The sequence below is a fragment of the Chionomys nivalis genome, chromosome 4, assembly GCF_950005125.1.
Source record: "Chionomys nivalis chromosome 4, mChiNiv1.1, whole genome shotgun sequence".
In the NCBI taxonomy this organism is placed as follows: domain Eukaryota; kingdom Metazoa; phylum Chordata; class Mammalia; order Rodentia; family Cricetidae; genus Chionomys; species Chionomys nivalis.
The window spans coordinates 105,594,731-105,609,243 of NC_080089.1; the positions used below are offsets into that span (position 1 = coordinate 105,594,731).

At 54.7% G+C, this 14,513-nt stretch overlaps 2 protein-coding genes across 3 annotated transcripts; both read left to right on the top strand.

Moving 5' to 3' along the window:
* The first annotated feature begins 830 nt into the window (after positions 1-830).
* Positions 831-11,671, top strand: Slc26a6 (solute carrier family 26 member 6). Of its 2 annotated transcripts, none has more exons than XM_057768733.1 (21): positions 831-947; positions 2,500-2,665; positions 2,744-2,883; positions 3,053-3,163; positions 3,655-3,803; positions 3,927-4,091; positions 4,172-4,324; positions 4,628-4,710; positions 4,798-4,945; positions 5,149-5,262; positions 5,385-5,462; positions 5,755-5,850; positions 5,933-6,039; positions 6,211-6,280; positions 7,427-7,519; positions 7,617-7,721; positions 8,117-8,209; positions 8,956-9,132; positions 9,277-9,331; positions 10,128-10,264; positions 10,519-11,671. In XM_057768733.1, the coding sequence occupies exons 1-21, from the start codon at positions 926-928 to the stop codon at positions 10,531-10,533; spliced, it is 2,277 nt and encodes a 758-aa protein (XP_057624716.1). In that variant the 5' UTR covers positions 831-925; the 3' UTR covers positions 10,534-11,671. The 2 variants fall into 2 exon arrangements, with proteins under 2 accessions (XP_057624716.1, XP_057624717.1); XM_057768734.1 differs by lacking the exon at positions 831-947 and adding an exon at positions 1,247-1,583.
* Positions 11,672-12,670: 999 nt separating this feature from the next.
* Positions 12,671-13,605, top strand: Tmem89 (transmembrane protein 89). Its single transcript, XM_057769029.1, has 2 exons — positions 12,671-12,967; positions 13,417-13,605. Exons 1-2 carry the CDS (start codon positions 12,671-12,673, stop codon positions 13,603-13,605), a joined length of 486 nt encoding a protein of 161 aa, XP_057625012.1.
* Positions 13,606-14,513: the final 908 nt, after the last annotated feature.

Genomic DNA, 14,513 nt, shown 5'->3' on the forward strand with positions numbered 1-14,513 from the left:
ACCCACACTCTGATCCTTCCTGGTCTTTCTGACTTGGATCTGGCCAGAAGCTTGGAAACTCAGAGGAGCTTCCTTTCCCTTCCGAGATCAGTCTGGGGTGGGAGGTCAGTCTGGGGTGGGTTTCAGTCTGGGGTGGGAGGTCAGTCTGGGGTGGGTTTCCCTCCCAGATTCATTTCCAGTCCAGGCAGCCAGAATCCAAAGGGAGGCCTTGAGAAGCCAGTAGTGGTGGCAAACGCTTTTGACCACACCTTTAATCCCAGCACTCAGGAGGCTGAAGCAAGTGGATCTCTGATAAGGAGGCCAGCCTGGTCTAGAGAGAGTTCCAGGATAGCTGGGGCTACATGGAGAACTTGTCTGGTGGGTGGGGGCAGGTAGGAGGACTTGAGGATCACTGTGCCAGGTCTCAGCAGGAAAGTCTGGGGGTGGTGCACACAGCTTGATTGTTCCTGAGAGACTCTACAGACCTAGATCTCCCACAGTTGAGGTTAGGGCCCCAGATTACACATCTAAGCATCCAGATCATTCAAGAATTTCTCCCCCGCACTACTGGGGCCCTTCACAAAGCCAGAACGTAATATCAGATCCATCCATTCAGGGGCCCCGAGTCACGGGTCCTTTGTTCCAGTCCCCCAGCTCCAGGCAGCTGGTTAGTTAGCTGAAACCGACCAGAGTTGCAGAGGAGGACTTAAACTTGGCCTCTGGGAAGAAAAGGGTTAAACCTTCTTTCTCCGGGCTCGCCCCCCCCCCCCCCCCGCCCGGGGAGTATGACTTAGGTTCCGCCCTCGAATTCTCATTGGTCTGAGCATGCACATCCCGGCTGTGGAGCGTGATGCCGGCCTCGTTCTCGGCCTGGCGCCACCTTCGTGCCGGCAGTGGCCTCCCGCGGGAGCTGTCAGAGCCGCGGCACTTGAGCTATCTGGGGGCCATGGGGCTGTCCGATGGGTCCGGTGAGTTTCAGGGCGCCGCCCGAATTCCGCGTGTCCACGAAGTGTTAGTACTGTGACTCCCGGCCTAGATCAGTTGTGAAAGGGAACCGCCAAATTCCCAGAAGGCATCTCCCGCCTGCACAGCCTTAGTGTACCGCCTTGCCGATTTTCCGCAGGTGGTTGTCCATCAGCCGCGAGGGATGGGTGTGGGATCCGGCGCGACCCTAGCTCTTGAGGGTTGCACCGAAAGTCCCTGGAGTCCTAATGAGGGAGCCGCAGGGAGGTTGCTGCCTGCTAAGGAGCCCAGGTCCTGGAGGTTTGCCGGCTGGGTGCCTGGGCTCGGGAGGCAGACCGCTACAAGACAGGTTCTAGCCAGTCCCTGGACCAGCCGCGGCCGGAGTCCGCGTGGTTCTGAGCCCTCTGGTGCTGAGGGCCTTTGTACCCTCCCAAAGGGCGGTGCCAGGTCAAGGCTCCGCCCCCGGACGCGTGCTGCCTGGTAAGGGGAGGGCCCTTTAAGAAGACTTAGAGCTCTCGAAGGAGAGGGAGAGGGGGCCCTGAGGTCTCCGCGAGCCAGAGGTGCACAGAACCTCTGAGGATCTTCCTTGCACCTTCTCTGCTCCCTCCAACGTGGATACCCAGGCTAGAGGCTCTTCCCAGGTGAGTTCCTACCCCTCTGGTGGGATCCTCTCCCCTGGTTATAGCTGCTTCCAGATCACAGCTGACTGGTGAAAACTTTCCCCAAATGTTAGTTCTCCCGCCAGATTTACCCCCACCCCCGAAATTCACAGAGGAGAGCTACATTCCTTATGGAGTCTCCCCAGCTCAGTTTCTTCTGAGAGAACTCCCCCGGATGAGAGAGAACCTTGCCCTTCCCCCAGCCCCTATTCTTTGGTAAAGTTTCTCCCAGAGGTGCCTCCCGGTAGGAGAGGGATTCACCCCCTGGTCAGAACTTGCCTGACTGGTGATGGCTGTCTGGGCAGGGTTCCCTCTAGGTTGGATTGGCTTCTGAAAACTCCTGTTTCCAGGCGAATCTTTCCTATTTCAAGGGGGTGTCTCTGGAGGTGAGAGCTTGGACCCTGAAACTTGAGGTGTCTAGGTGGGTTCTGTCCCAAAGCCTGGGGGCAGTATTGCTTACAGATCTTACATGCTCCCTGCCAGCGATGCAGGGTCTGTGGTACAGCTGGAAGAGGAATTGATTCAGGGAAGGCAAGGGGCTGAGAGGTAGGGGCTAGGAGAAACTGCCAGTCTGAATGTGGACCCGGACCTGGACGTGGACTTGAAGTGGTACTCAGGGCTGGGCAGCCACACCTGAGCTGGATGTGTAGGTCATGCTCATCACACTCTCCCTCCTGGAGAGACTTTGGCCCAGAAAGCGGCTTCCAGCAGCCAAAGTTCAGGTACTGCCCCTGTCTGGGTGTGAACACGGGGCCCTCAGAGACCAGCAGGGTTGGCTCTATCCTTGATCTTTGAGCCTGGAAAACTCAGGTATGTGACTCTGTGGACCCAGGTAGAGTGAGGGAAAGGTTGGGACAGGGGCAATCCTCAGTGTATGTCTGTGGTCCCACCTCTCTAGACCACGGGACACAGCAGACACAGGCACTGCTGTCTGCCACACAAGAAATGGAGCTGCAGAGGAGAGACTACCATGTGGAGAGGCCTCTGCTGGACCAGGAGCAGCTAGAGGATCTGGGACACTGGGGCCCGGTGACCAAGACCTACCAGTGGCGAGCTTGGTTTCGGTAACGATGAGGGGTTGCGGTATGGGGTGTTGTGGCAGGGCCCAAGTTCTGTCTCTAATGAGCTCTTCGTGTCTCCAGGTGCTCCCGTGCTCGGGCCCATGCTCTTCTGCTCCATCATGTTCCAGTCTTGGGCTGGTTACCCCGCTATCCTGTGCGAGACTGGCTCCTGGGTGACCTGTTGTCTGGCCTGAGCGTGGCCATCATGCAGCTTCCACAGGGTGAGCTCCCTTCAACAGCCTGGAGTGCAAGCTTTGTGGTCTGTGAAATGCTAAACCAGGAGCCATGACCTCTGCCCTTGGAACTAGGGCCCCTGAACCCAGGGTTTGGATCCCCCTACCTTTCTGAGACCCCATTCTCCAAGTCTGCATTGCACCCTTCTACCTGCAGGCTTAGCCTACGCCCTCCTGGCGGGATTGCCTCCTATGTTTGGCCTGTACAGTTCTTTCTACCCCGTCTTCGTCTATTTCCTATTTGGTACCTCTCGACACATCTCTGTGGGTAAGTGGAGTCAGGCCTAGCTTTCCATAGAGGCCCTCTTCTGTGGAGGGGAGGGGCAGGCTGAGCAGGGGAGCTTGGGGACTTGGGCAGTGTGGGTGCTAGATCACTAAGAGAATGGCATATGGGTCACCCCAAGAAGTACTAGGGATTATAGGTTCAAGATATCTCAAAGCCCTGGCTTCAGGGTGGATGAGGCAGTCCATGGGGCAAGGAAGTTCCTAGAGGCCTGTCCAGCCTGTCCATGATCCTTCTCTTGCTCCCAGAGAGTCTGTGTCGCAGAACACTGGACACTGGCGAGACCAGGTGGTGAGATGGGGCCAGCTTTAGTCCACTTAGCCTTAGGGGCACGTGAGCTCAAGGTTCGCTTCTGACCTTGGCTGTACCTGACCAGTATCAAGGATATCTGTCTGCTGGTCTCTTTAGTTAAGATGGGGTTCCAGAGCGGGGCAGCATCCTCTTCCCTTCTGACCTGTCCCGTCCTGCCCCTTCAGGCACCTTTGCTGTCATGTCTGTGATGGTGGGCGGCGTGACAGAATCCTTGACTGCAGACGAGGCCTTCGTGCAAGGCTTGAACGCCACCGTTGATGATGCCCGGGTGCAGGTGGCCTACACGCTCAGTTTCCTGGTTGGCCTCTTCCAGGTACGGTACGGCTGTCCCCCAGCTGCCTGGACTTAGACTGTGTCCTCTCGCTGTTCCTTCATTCCCTCTGACTCCACTTGCTTTATGATTTCTGCCTCCTGATGTTCCCTGACTGGCCCACAGGTGGGGCTGGGCCTGGTGCACTTCGGCTTTGTGGTCACCTACCTGTCGGAGCCCCTGGTCCGCAGCTACACCACAGCCGCCTCTGTGCAAGTCCTCGTCTCGCAGCTCAAGTATGTGTTTGGCATCAAACTGAACAGTCACTCTGGGCCACTGTCCGTTATCTATGTGAGTGAGGGTGGGGGCCAGGGTGGGTAGGTGCTGTGCCCATGACCTTGAATGCCGGCTGTAACACCTCTTCCCCTCAGACAGTGCTGGAGGTCTGTGCTAAGCTGCCCGAGACTGTGCCTGGCACCCTGGTCACGGCGCTTGTAGCAGGAGTGGTGCTTGTGTTGGTGAAGCTGTTGAATGAAAAGCTGAAGCGCTATCTGCCCCTGCCCATACCTGGGGAACTACTCACGGTTGGTTCGCGTACCAGGGAATGGTGGACAGAGTAGAAGGGCGGATGTTAGGGTAGATCCGGCCAGGATACAACCTCGAGGTATTTCGGGGCCAGACGGAGTGACCACTGTCAGGGTTTCTGCCCTAGATTGGCTTCTTACCACCCTTGACAGCTTGCATCTCCTTCCTCAAATGGTAGTGCTTACCTCTCAGCCTATCCACAACTTCTCATTCCTCAAAGATTTTGTCCCCCATAATGGTTAAGCTTCTCCCTTAGGGTATTGCCAGGATCTCCCTGCCCTAATTCTATCCTTTCCCCACAGCTCATTGGGGCCACCGGTATTTCCTTCGGTGCTGAACTCCGTGAAAGATTCCAGGTAGACGTGGTGGGCAACATCACCACAGGGTGAGCTCTGATTCTGTCAGGGACGGGGCGGGGCGGGGGGCAGGTAGAGCCAGGGCCATCCTCTGACCTCACAGGTGTTCCTCCCAGGCTGATACCCCCAGTGCCACCTAAGACAGAGTTGTTTGCCACACTCGTGGGAAATGCCTTTGCCATTGCTGTGGTTGGCTTCGCCATCGCCATCTCACTTGGGAATATTTTTGCCCTGAGGCATGGCTACCGCGTGGACAGTAACCAGGTCTGTGATGTGGGTCATGCAGGTGAACACAAGGCCACATGATAGGAGAGAAACAGAGAAGGGTTGGACTGTACTTAGAAATGACTGAGGGCAGGAGAATAGGATGTTTGGGACATTGGAGGCCATTGAGTGGGATGGGGATTGGGAGTATGCCATCCTACATATGCCTAGAGATAGACTTCTCACACCGCACTTCCCCACAGGAGCTGGTGGCCCTTGGCCTCAGCAACCTCATTGGCAGCTTCTTCCAGTGTTTCCCCGTGAGCTGCTCCATGTCTCGGAGCCTGGTACAGGAGGGTACCGGGGGCAACACACAGGTGGGCCTTGGTGTGAGCATGCGTGTGCGTGTGGGCATGTGTCCATCTGGGTATGCATGCTGTTCTGCCAGGGTGGTCCTGCTCCTCCTCACCCTCACTCCCTGCTAACCCCCACCCTGTAGGTTGCCGGAGCCGTATCCTCCCTTTTCATCCTCCTCATTATCGTCAAACTCGGGGAACTCTTCCGAGACCTGCCCAAGGTACGCCTCTACCCCCTCCAGCCAGCCTTCAGAGCCTCGGCTTGGCCAGACCCAAGTCAGTCACTCTAGTTCCATCTAAGGGACTCAGAGATACAAGGTTGAGCTCTGGGGATACAATCTGGAATTAGAGGTCAAGGGTTAGAACTTTCTAATCAGCTCCAAGGGGTTAAGGTTGGTGTGGGGTGGTAGCTGGCTGTGTGCTGGGCTCTGCCCAAATGCTTGGCCAGCATGGGTGGTCGTGCCTGGACGGTGGATCCTCTCAGCAACCCTGGCGACATTGTCCCTGCTACAGGCCGTCCTGGCAGCTGTGATTATTGTGAATCTAAAGGGCATGATGAAGCAGTTCTCTGACATCTGCTCTCTTTGGAAGGCAAATCGAGTGGACCTGGTGAGAAGCTTGGGAGCCCAGCCCTGGGCTTTGGGGCCTCTAGTGCCAATGGACCCTTTGACCTCTGACATTTTGTTATCAGCTAATCTGGCTGGTGACCTTTGTGGCTACCATCCTGCTGAACCTGGATATTGGCCTGGCGGTTTCCATAGTGTTCTCCCTGCTGCTCGTGGTGATCCGAATGCAGCTGTGAGTCCACCATTTTTGGTACTCCCAATTCCAGCCTGGTGAGGGAGTAAGTTTCACACTGGCTCTCCACAACTTTCCTTACATCTCTGGGGACACCCCGAGTTCCTCATTCCCCTCTCATGGCCTTTTCTTTGCCTCCTCTCCATCCCCACCCCCCAACTCTCTCCTCAGGCCCCATTACTCTATCCTGGGGCAGGTGCCAGATACGGATATTTATAGAGACGTGGCAGAATACTCAGGGGTGAGTGGCAGGGCTAAATGGGAGGTGGGGCAGACAAGACAAATGGGCCCTTTTTATTTCCTCCACATGGACAAGAACACTGGGGGATAGGCTGGGAAAATGGCTTACTGGGTAGGTAGACTGTTTGCTGTACCCGAGTATGGATCCCCAGCACCCATATCAAATGCCAGGCATGTCTGTGACCCCAATGCTCAGAAGGCAGTGACAGGAGGATCTCTGGGACCCTCTGGCCAACTAGTCTAGCCAATTGGTAAGCTCCAGGTTCAGTAAGAGACCCTGTCTCAAAGGGGAAGAGCCATAGAGGAAGGTAGCCAATGTCTTCCCATGCAAGGTGCACACCCAGACTGGAAGCATTTTGACTTTGGTTCTTCGAATTTGAAGAGAGGAGTTTGAGTGTGTGACCCTATTCATTGCATGAGTGACTGGCTCAGTCTTGGAGCCAGACTCATAAGCCCTAAGCTGTAGAATACCCCTGGGTCAAAAGAATGGGATAGTGTGGTGGGGGGGCACAGAATATAGGGAAGGTTGTTTCCTGGTCTGCTCAGTGGGAATAGAAAGTCCCCACCTGCTAGTTTGTGTAAAACCCTATGTCGTGTCATGCGAACAAAGGCTTTGTGAGAATCTGGAATAAAGTAAGCTCTGTCACTTCGGCCTGGAGCCCTGAAGGCCGAGTGCGGTACGACTAGGCAGGCTAAAGAGTAGAGTGAGGGGTCTGGGTGTGGGAGACATGAGGGGAGCAGGTAGCTGCATGGGTCTGGGAGGCGGCCCATGTGGTCCAGGCCCAAATGCCCAGGGGAGACCTGTGCTGTGGATGGAATGGGGAAGGTGGGAGTGGAATGCCAGGTTGGGGTGGCTCTTCTGTCTGCATGCAGAAAACAGCAGAGGGCAGGGACGGGAGACTCAGGGACAGGGGGGCTGAGAGCTGAACCCTGAAACCTGGTGACAGACAGGAGAGTTGGGAGGGACTGAACCTGTGCAGCACAGGAACTAGGGTGGTGTAGCCAGGCGTATGCCCAGACTCCTGGAAGGGTATCAGCCGCAGCCTGGGGCAGAGGGTAGCAGGCTGTCTGAGAGAGGCAAGCTGAGTGAAGAGGATGCAGGAGAAGGCAAGGAAGGCTCAGCCACCCCAACCCCACTCATCCCCAGGCCAAGGAGGTCCCTGGTGTGAAGGTCTTTCGTTCCTCAGCCACCATTTACTTTGCCAATGCTGAGCTCTACTGTGACTCGCTGAAACAGAAGGTGAGGCCGGGGTCCCCCTGCTTGGTATGTGTGCTGGGCTCTGAGTGCCGCTCCTCTCCCCAGAGGACCCAGAGCCTACCTCTGACTGTGTCTCTAGTGTGGTGTGGACGTGGACCACCTCGTCTCCCAGAAAAAGAAGCGAATCAAAAAACAGGAGATGAAGATGAAGCGAATGAAGAAAGCCAAGAAGTCTCAGAAGCAGGTGGAGCCCCCCTCATCCCCTCAGCAGCTCCTCTTGGCCCAGCCCTACTGGGGACCCAACCCTGACCCCCAGCCATTTCGTGATCTTCTTTGGCCTTTCTCCCAGTCTGGTCCTTGTCCCATTTCCTCACCCGTCATGTCTCTTCACTACTCTTTGTCCCTCCCCTTTCTCCCTCAGCACCCTGGAGACCCTGTTTCAGCCCTGGGCAGGGCAGGGAAAGCTCTGGAAATGTTACACCCCCCGCCTGTATTAGTCACAGCGCGAACCACAGCAGGGTCCCTTTCATCGTCCTACTGTGGCTCCTTGCCCAATGCCAGGGGCAGTACCAGGTCCACCTGGCATGGTTGTCATGTGGCACTTGGGATGACTTTCCTATCACCCCTCTTCCCTCGTAGGATGCTCCTTCCAAGATCGCCTCAGTTTCAGTCAACATCAACACTGGCTTCGAAGACATCAAAAGCAATGACGTGGAGGGTTCCGAGGCCAAGGTGAGGCTACAAATGGGAGGAGGGAACGGCCCAGAACCGCAAAGATGCGGGTACTGACACACGTTGCATGAGAAAAGCCGGTAGTGTGGGCTTGAAAGTGTTGGGCTAATGATGAGAGGAACAGGATGATGGCTCAGACGCTGCAGGAAGACCTTTGTGATACCAGATTCTCTCCTGGCTCATGTCTATAATCTCAGACTGACCTAGATTTTATAGACTGACCTTGAATTCATAGTTATAACAAGACCCCACAGTCTACGCTTATGGATAGAAAGGGCTTGGAAATATTGGGAAAATCTAGCAGAGGGGAGGGGAATACCAAGTTCAGCCAAAGACTCAGACAGGTCAGGGGATAAGGTGTGTGTGAATGAGTATGGGCACAACAATGCTGTGGCCATCTTGTCTGTTCCTAGGCTCCTAGCCATTCCACCCTGTTTAGCTAAGGATGGGACATGATCTCCCAGCACCCTCCCTTCTTGTGTCTCTATTAAGCTCTGGTCCAGGAAATTTATGCATGTTGGAGTATGCATTCCTATGTCCCTACATGTCCTCCTGTGTTATAGATCCACCTGTCTCCTTTCAACCCATGTCTGTGTCCTTATGTGTCCCATGCATGCCTTCATATATCTGCATTTTTACATGCATATATAGCTTCCATTTGACTCCGTGTGTCGCTGTATACCGTGTGCATGCCCTGCCTTTGCTCTATCAGGGATGGTCCTTTAGCACATCTGTATCCCCCGCAGGTGCACCAAAGGGAGGAGCTGGAGGATGCAGTCACCAGCAGTCAAGAAGATGTCAAGGCCCCAACCGTGAACACACTGAAGTCCCTGGGCCTACCCCAGCCAGACTTCCATAGCCTCATCCTAGACCTGAGCACTCTCTCCTTCGTAGACACCGTGTGCATTAAGACCCTGAAGAACGTAAGGAATTGTGGGCGGGCTAGGACCCCTTAAGCCTTCACACTGACCACATCGCTTGCCCCCTGAATACCAAGACCTCTGAGCTCCCCCACTAAATCTTGCCCAACTGCTGCCCTCTGAAGCTAGTCCTCTTTGTTGCTGCAGATTTTCCATGACTTCCGGGAGATCGAGGTGGAAGTGTACATCGCTGCCTGTTACAGTGCGTTGACTGGGGATAGCGATAACATCAGACAGAGGGTGGGACTCTTCTGGTTAAGGGTTTGTCAGAGGGCACAAGGAAAACTGCAGGTCTTGGGAGCCAAGAGTCAGGAGAAGGGCTAAGGAGATGACTCGGTGGGTAGGTGCTGAGCTCAGAGGGTTCAGTGCTGCCCACATATGAGGACCTGAGTTCAAATCCCGCAGCACCATGTAAAATAAGCCAGGCATGTCTATGCATGCCTATAATGCTAGCCTTTGGTGGGTGGAGACAGATGGTTCCCAGGAGCTAGCTGGTCAGCCAGCCTCAACATACACAGCCCTACACACACATACACAGACATATACACAAACAGACAGACACACAGACTTACATAGACATACAGACACACACACAGACATATTCACAAACAGACAGACACACAGACTTACATAGACGTATAGACACACGCACAGACACACAGACTTACATAGACATACAGACACACACACAGACATATTCACAAGCGCAGACAGACAGACTTACATAGACATACAGACACACACACAGACATATTCACAAGCACACAGACAGACACACAGACTAACATAGACACACACACAGACACACAGACTTACATAGACATACACACAGACAGACACACAGACTTACATAGACATACAGACACAGACAGAGACATACAGAAGTGACTGGGTTTCTAGCTCTAAGTAGCCTCGGATAGCAGGGGTCGGAGAATCCTGTGGCCCGGGGACTGGGTCTCTTGTGGTACCGAGTGTCAGGATCTCCTCCTTGCCCACAGGTCCTGTGGTCACCCAGCTTGAGGCTGGGCACTTCTTCGATGACTCTATCACCAAGCAGCATCTTTTTGCCTCTGTCCATGACGCTGTGACCTTTGCCCTCCACCACCGGAAGCCTGTCCCTAAGAGCTCTGTTTTGGTAAGCTGACTCTGGCCCACTGAGCAGTTTTGTTAATCTGTTGCTTATCCCCACCCTGACCCCAACTCCAGAAAGTCCATGCCATTGCCCAGGGCTCTGGCTACACTGAACCCATTGCTCTCCCCTCGTGTGTGTGTGTGTGTGTGTGTGTGTGTGTGTGTGTGTGTGTGTGTGTGTAGGAGTGCTGTCTTAGGAGCAGGGCTTCATATATGTCCTTTGGAAACTAACTGAAACTTCCTCTGCCGCCCGCACAGGCCACCAAACTCTGACTTTGCTGCTGGAGATTGCCTACCTCTAGAGGTTGTGACAGGTCACCCTCATGAAACTCCTGCCTCTGGGTCACCTCCAGGTGCCCCCCAGGACTCCGGTCCATGTCCATGCACATATAGCACATGGATGCCCTGCGTTCAGCGCTACAGGCCTGGGGCAGGGTATTGCAGTCAGGCTGGCCTTGGCTGGTGCTGGGAGGGAGCTGATGTGGATTTATAGCTCTGGGAATAAATGTGTCTGTCCAACTTCAGGCCCTGCTGTGGTGTGGTCAGGGTGTGGCTAGTGCGTCGTCCTCAACTCAGACTCCCAAGCTGTCTTAGAAACACTACAGTAGACAGAGCTGGGGGTAAGACTCAGGGAGGTCAGGGCCAGGCACAGAGCATGCAGAACAGGGTGGCTCTGGGGCCCAGACTGGGCTGGGATTCTACAGACTCAAGGTTCTCTTCCATTTCTCATAGACCGCCCTTTAGCTTTAAATGGAAAAATAAATGGAATCAGAACTGTAGCTCAGGACTAAGCTATTCCCAAGGATAACCTGATAAGAGGCAGAGTTGGTGCTTCTGGGGGATGTAGAGTGAACCCCTGAACCTTCAGCTAGACACTAGAGCCATTCTCAGGGTCTGCTGCCAGACTTAAAAGTCAGTGTTTACTCATAGAGTTCAAGCCTTGAGATTGGCTGGACACCATCGATCAAGAACTGGCTGATTTCTGGCATAAGACACCAACAGCATGTGAGGCCGCTAATCCTGTGGGGAGACGGATGGGGCAGTGGGCCCCTGATGGGTGAGGAAGCGCAGCCTCCTGAGTGGCCTGCTGAGTTAACCAAGCAGACATGTGGAAATGTCGAGAACAATGTAGTACCCACATCACCTGCCCAGAACACATGAATTTCTCTATTCATCAGGTGTGCTCCAGGTGCCAAGCTCAGTATTAGGCCCCGGGCAAGTTCCCAACGGCACACGAAGGCTCCCTGCCCTCCAAATATCCCAGGCACCCTTGCCTGTCTCTATTTTTATCATGGCATTTGCCTGTGCCTGGCACTGTAGTGTTTACAAGCCAGCTCTGCTCCCGCCGAAACTTCAGCCCAGGAAGGCAGAGCTTGACTTCTGTCAGGCAGCATTCTGGCCCCAGGCTTGGGCAATCGACAGATACTGGTTTTTTTTTTTTTTTTTTTTTTTTTTTTTGGTTTTTCGAGACAGGGTTTCTCTGTGGTTTTGGAGCCTGTCCTGGAACTAGCTCTGTAGACCAGGCTGGTCTCGAACTCACAGAGATCCACCTGCCTCTGCCTCCCAAGTGCTGGGATTAAAGGCGTGCGCCACCACCGCCCGGCGACAGATATTGTTTGAATGAAGACGTTGAGCCAGAGGCAGACTTCAAACAAGAACTTGTCAGACTGGCCTTGGTTGGGTGCTAGGAGGAAGCTGTTGTGTTCTTTATAGCTGGACACTAAAGATTATTGGGTAGGTAGCCAGAAAGGCTCCAAAGGAGAAAATGTAGGGTCATATTAGAGAAAGTGAACCATACCACCGAGGAGGTCATGGGAGGGGTGCTGGCGGTGCATGATGCTCTAACCTCAAGAAGATGACTTCGAGGGAGGGAAACCATACTCCCTGAACAAGGAAGAGTATTAAGGGATGCCTGGGTGAGGAAGGGTAGCAGCCAGCAGGGGGGGAGGCCTAGGTAAGACAGGGGCAGCAACCAGCAGGGGCCCTCAAAGGAGCCACACCCGTGAGTCCTTGCTGTGCACGATGCTGAGAAGAGCTGGACTGGGTATGGGAGGCTGCTGGTAGCTCCCGTGCACTCTGGTTTACTGGCCCGGCAGTTGCTAGCCCAGTAGAGGATGTTGAACCTTAAAAACATAGGTATTGGGGTGCTTAGATTGGAGAGGATGACAGGGGAGTTGGAGGCCAGCATGGAAGAGGTGTTCCTATCATACCTAGTCCACCTGGGAGGATGGGCCCCAGGCCCTAGACCTGCACTATTAGCCCCCATGTCCCATCATGCGGCCAAACTGTATTTTGAAAGGCTGTGGGCCTCGTTGGAACCTGCTGCCTCAGCGGGGGCCTACTCTTGGGGGAGGGGCGTTTGCCGGTTGCCAAGGTACCCGGGTTCCGGCCTCTCGCAGTAGCCACAGCCATGCTGTACTCGCTGTTCTTAGTGCCATCGCTGTCCCTGCTGGTGATGCCTGTCCCTAGCCATGCCTGGTCACGGCCCCTCTGGTACCAAGTGGGGCTGGACTTGCAGCCATGGGGCTGCCAGCCAAATGGCCTGGATGGCTGCAGGAGCAGCAGTCTGGGCTGCCCTGGTTACTGGATGGCCCTGGGAGGAAGTCGCGTCTACCCCGTGGCTGGCATTACGATCACCACCACTATGATGCTGGTTATCAGCCGTATGATGTTACACCGGTGGCGATCTCAGGTCATTAAGGATCAGGTGAGTACAGCTCCTTCTGTCCCATATAATCCCTGCTTCTGCTCACACCCCATGGGCCCATGTCCTCCTATCAACCTGACTTAGGGCCTTGTGGGCCCTCCTGCCTGACCTTGTCCTCGCCCCTACGTCCTAGCCTTGCATCTCTATGGAACAAGTCTACAACCAGTCCATCCCCAGCCATTCCTCAGGGCCAGTACTCTGACTCGTGTGCCCCATTTAATACTCCCATCCTGCGTCAGCCTCATGGGCTCCAAGACCACCCAGCCCCTGGTAGCTCCCATCGCCCTGTCTCTCCCGCCTTTTTGGCACTGCAAGACCACCCAGCCCCTGGTAGCTCCCATCGCCCTGTCTCTCCCGCCTTTTTGGCACTGCCCCACGTCTCTTCTCTCTAGCCGCTTTGCTGTCCATCCTGGCCCCCTCCCATCCTTACTCTGCTGTTATACCCTCAGCTCCCACAGGTGACTCCCAGTCCCTGCAGACACTGGAAACGGCAGGCGGCCGTTGTCTCAGACCGCACCCTGGTCCTCAGGGTCCTCCACATGCTGGATGCCATCCTGCTCCACATTGAGGGCCACCTGCAGCGCCTGGCTTCCCAGGAACAAATTCAAATAAAAGGAACTCCCACCCAGTCTGGGTGACCCAATATATGCTCCTCTTTCTTTGGTTGTCAGCTGTGGTGGGGAATGGCCCAGGGCCCTATGCTGGCGCACCAGCCTGTGCATCCGTGGGACTGTCTAGACCCTTCCACTATTAGAGGCGGCAGCAAGCGGAAGTTGCAGTGCAAGGACAGATGGGCAGGTGGTTACAGGCATAACTGCCCTCTCAGTGGGGAAGGTCCACTCCCTTGTTTCCATTTCAGGCAGGTGGATGAGTAAACAGACCCCCCAGCAGAAAGCAGCTGCCTCCAGCTCCTTTGCAAGTCTCCTCTCCCCAAGAGGTCACTGCTCCAGGGTTGCCACTCCTTAGGTCTTTGACTCCTACCCAAGCTCCCAACTCTAACCCTATCCTCACTCCCGGCTCAGCCCCTAGAGCCCCAACCTAGGTCCATCAGGTATCCCTACCTGCCTTTATTTGTGTGGCAACTTCAGACATTGCTGTGGTGCCCAAGCAGCTTCAAGATCCCTGGAATAAGAGTCGGCTCTCACTCCTTTCCTCCCTCTGTCTTCTATTGGTGATCCAGGTTGAAGGGGTCCCGGCAAACAGATGTTTATAGAGTACTATGTTTTAGAAAAGAAAATCCCAATTACAAACCAAAGAGAAACGGAAGAAAATCAAAATGATGAGGAAAGGCCAGGGCTGATGCTCAGTTGGCAAGTTCTGTGCTTAGCGTGCACAAGGCCCTGGCTTTGATCTCTGAGAAGAAACAAATGAAAAAAATCACAACAAGTTTAAGAGTCTGCGTGTGTGTGTGTGTTTCAAGACAGAATCTAACCATACAGCCCTGGTTGGACTTGATCTTGGTGTCTTCCCCACTGCTTCCTCTTTCCAGGTGCAGGTATTACAGTTTGTGCCCCAACACCTGGCTAGAAAAGGGGCTTAAACTGAC

Excerpts from the sequence above, each read along its gene's own strand:
- Slc26a6 (XM_057768733.1), top strand. The coding sequence starts at position 926 with ATGGGGCTGTCCGATGGGTCCG. Across the intron at positions 4,946-5,148 it reads ACCGCGTGGACAGTAACCAG|GAGCTGGTGGCCCTTGGCCT; the intron begins GTCTGTGATGTG and ends ACTTCCCCACAG. Across the intron at positions 5,263-5,384 it reads GTACCGGGGGCAACACACAG|GTTGCCGGAGCCGTATCCTC; the intron begins GTGGGCCTTGGT and ends CCCACCCTGTAG.
- Tmem89 (XM_057769029.1), top strand. The coding sequence starts at position 12,671 with ATGCTGTACTCGCTGTTCTTAGTGCCATCGCTGTCCCTGCTGGTGATG. Across the intron at positions 12,968-13,416 it reads CTCAGGTCATTAAGGATCAG|CTCCCACAGGTGACTCCCAG; the intron begins GTGAGTACAGCT and ends TTATACCCTCAG.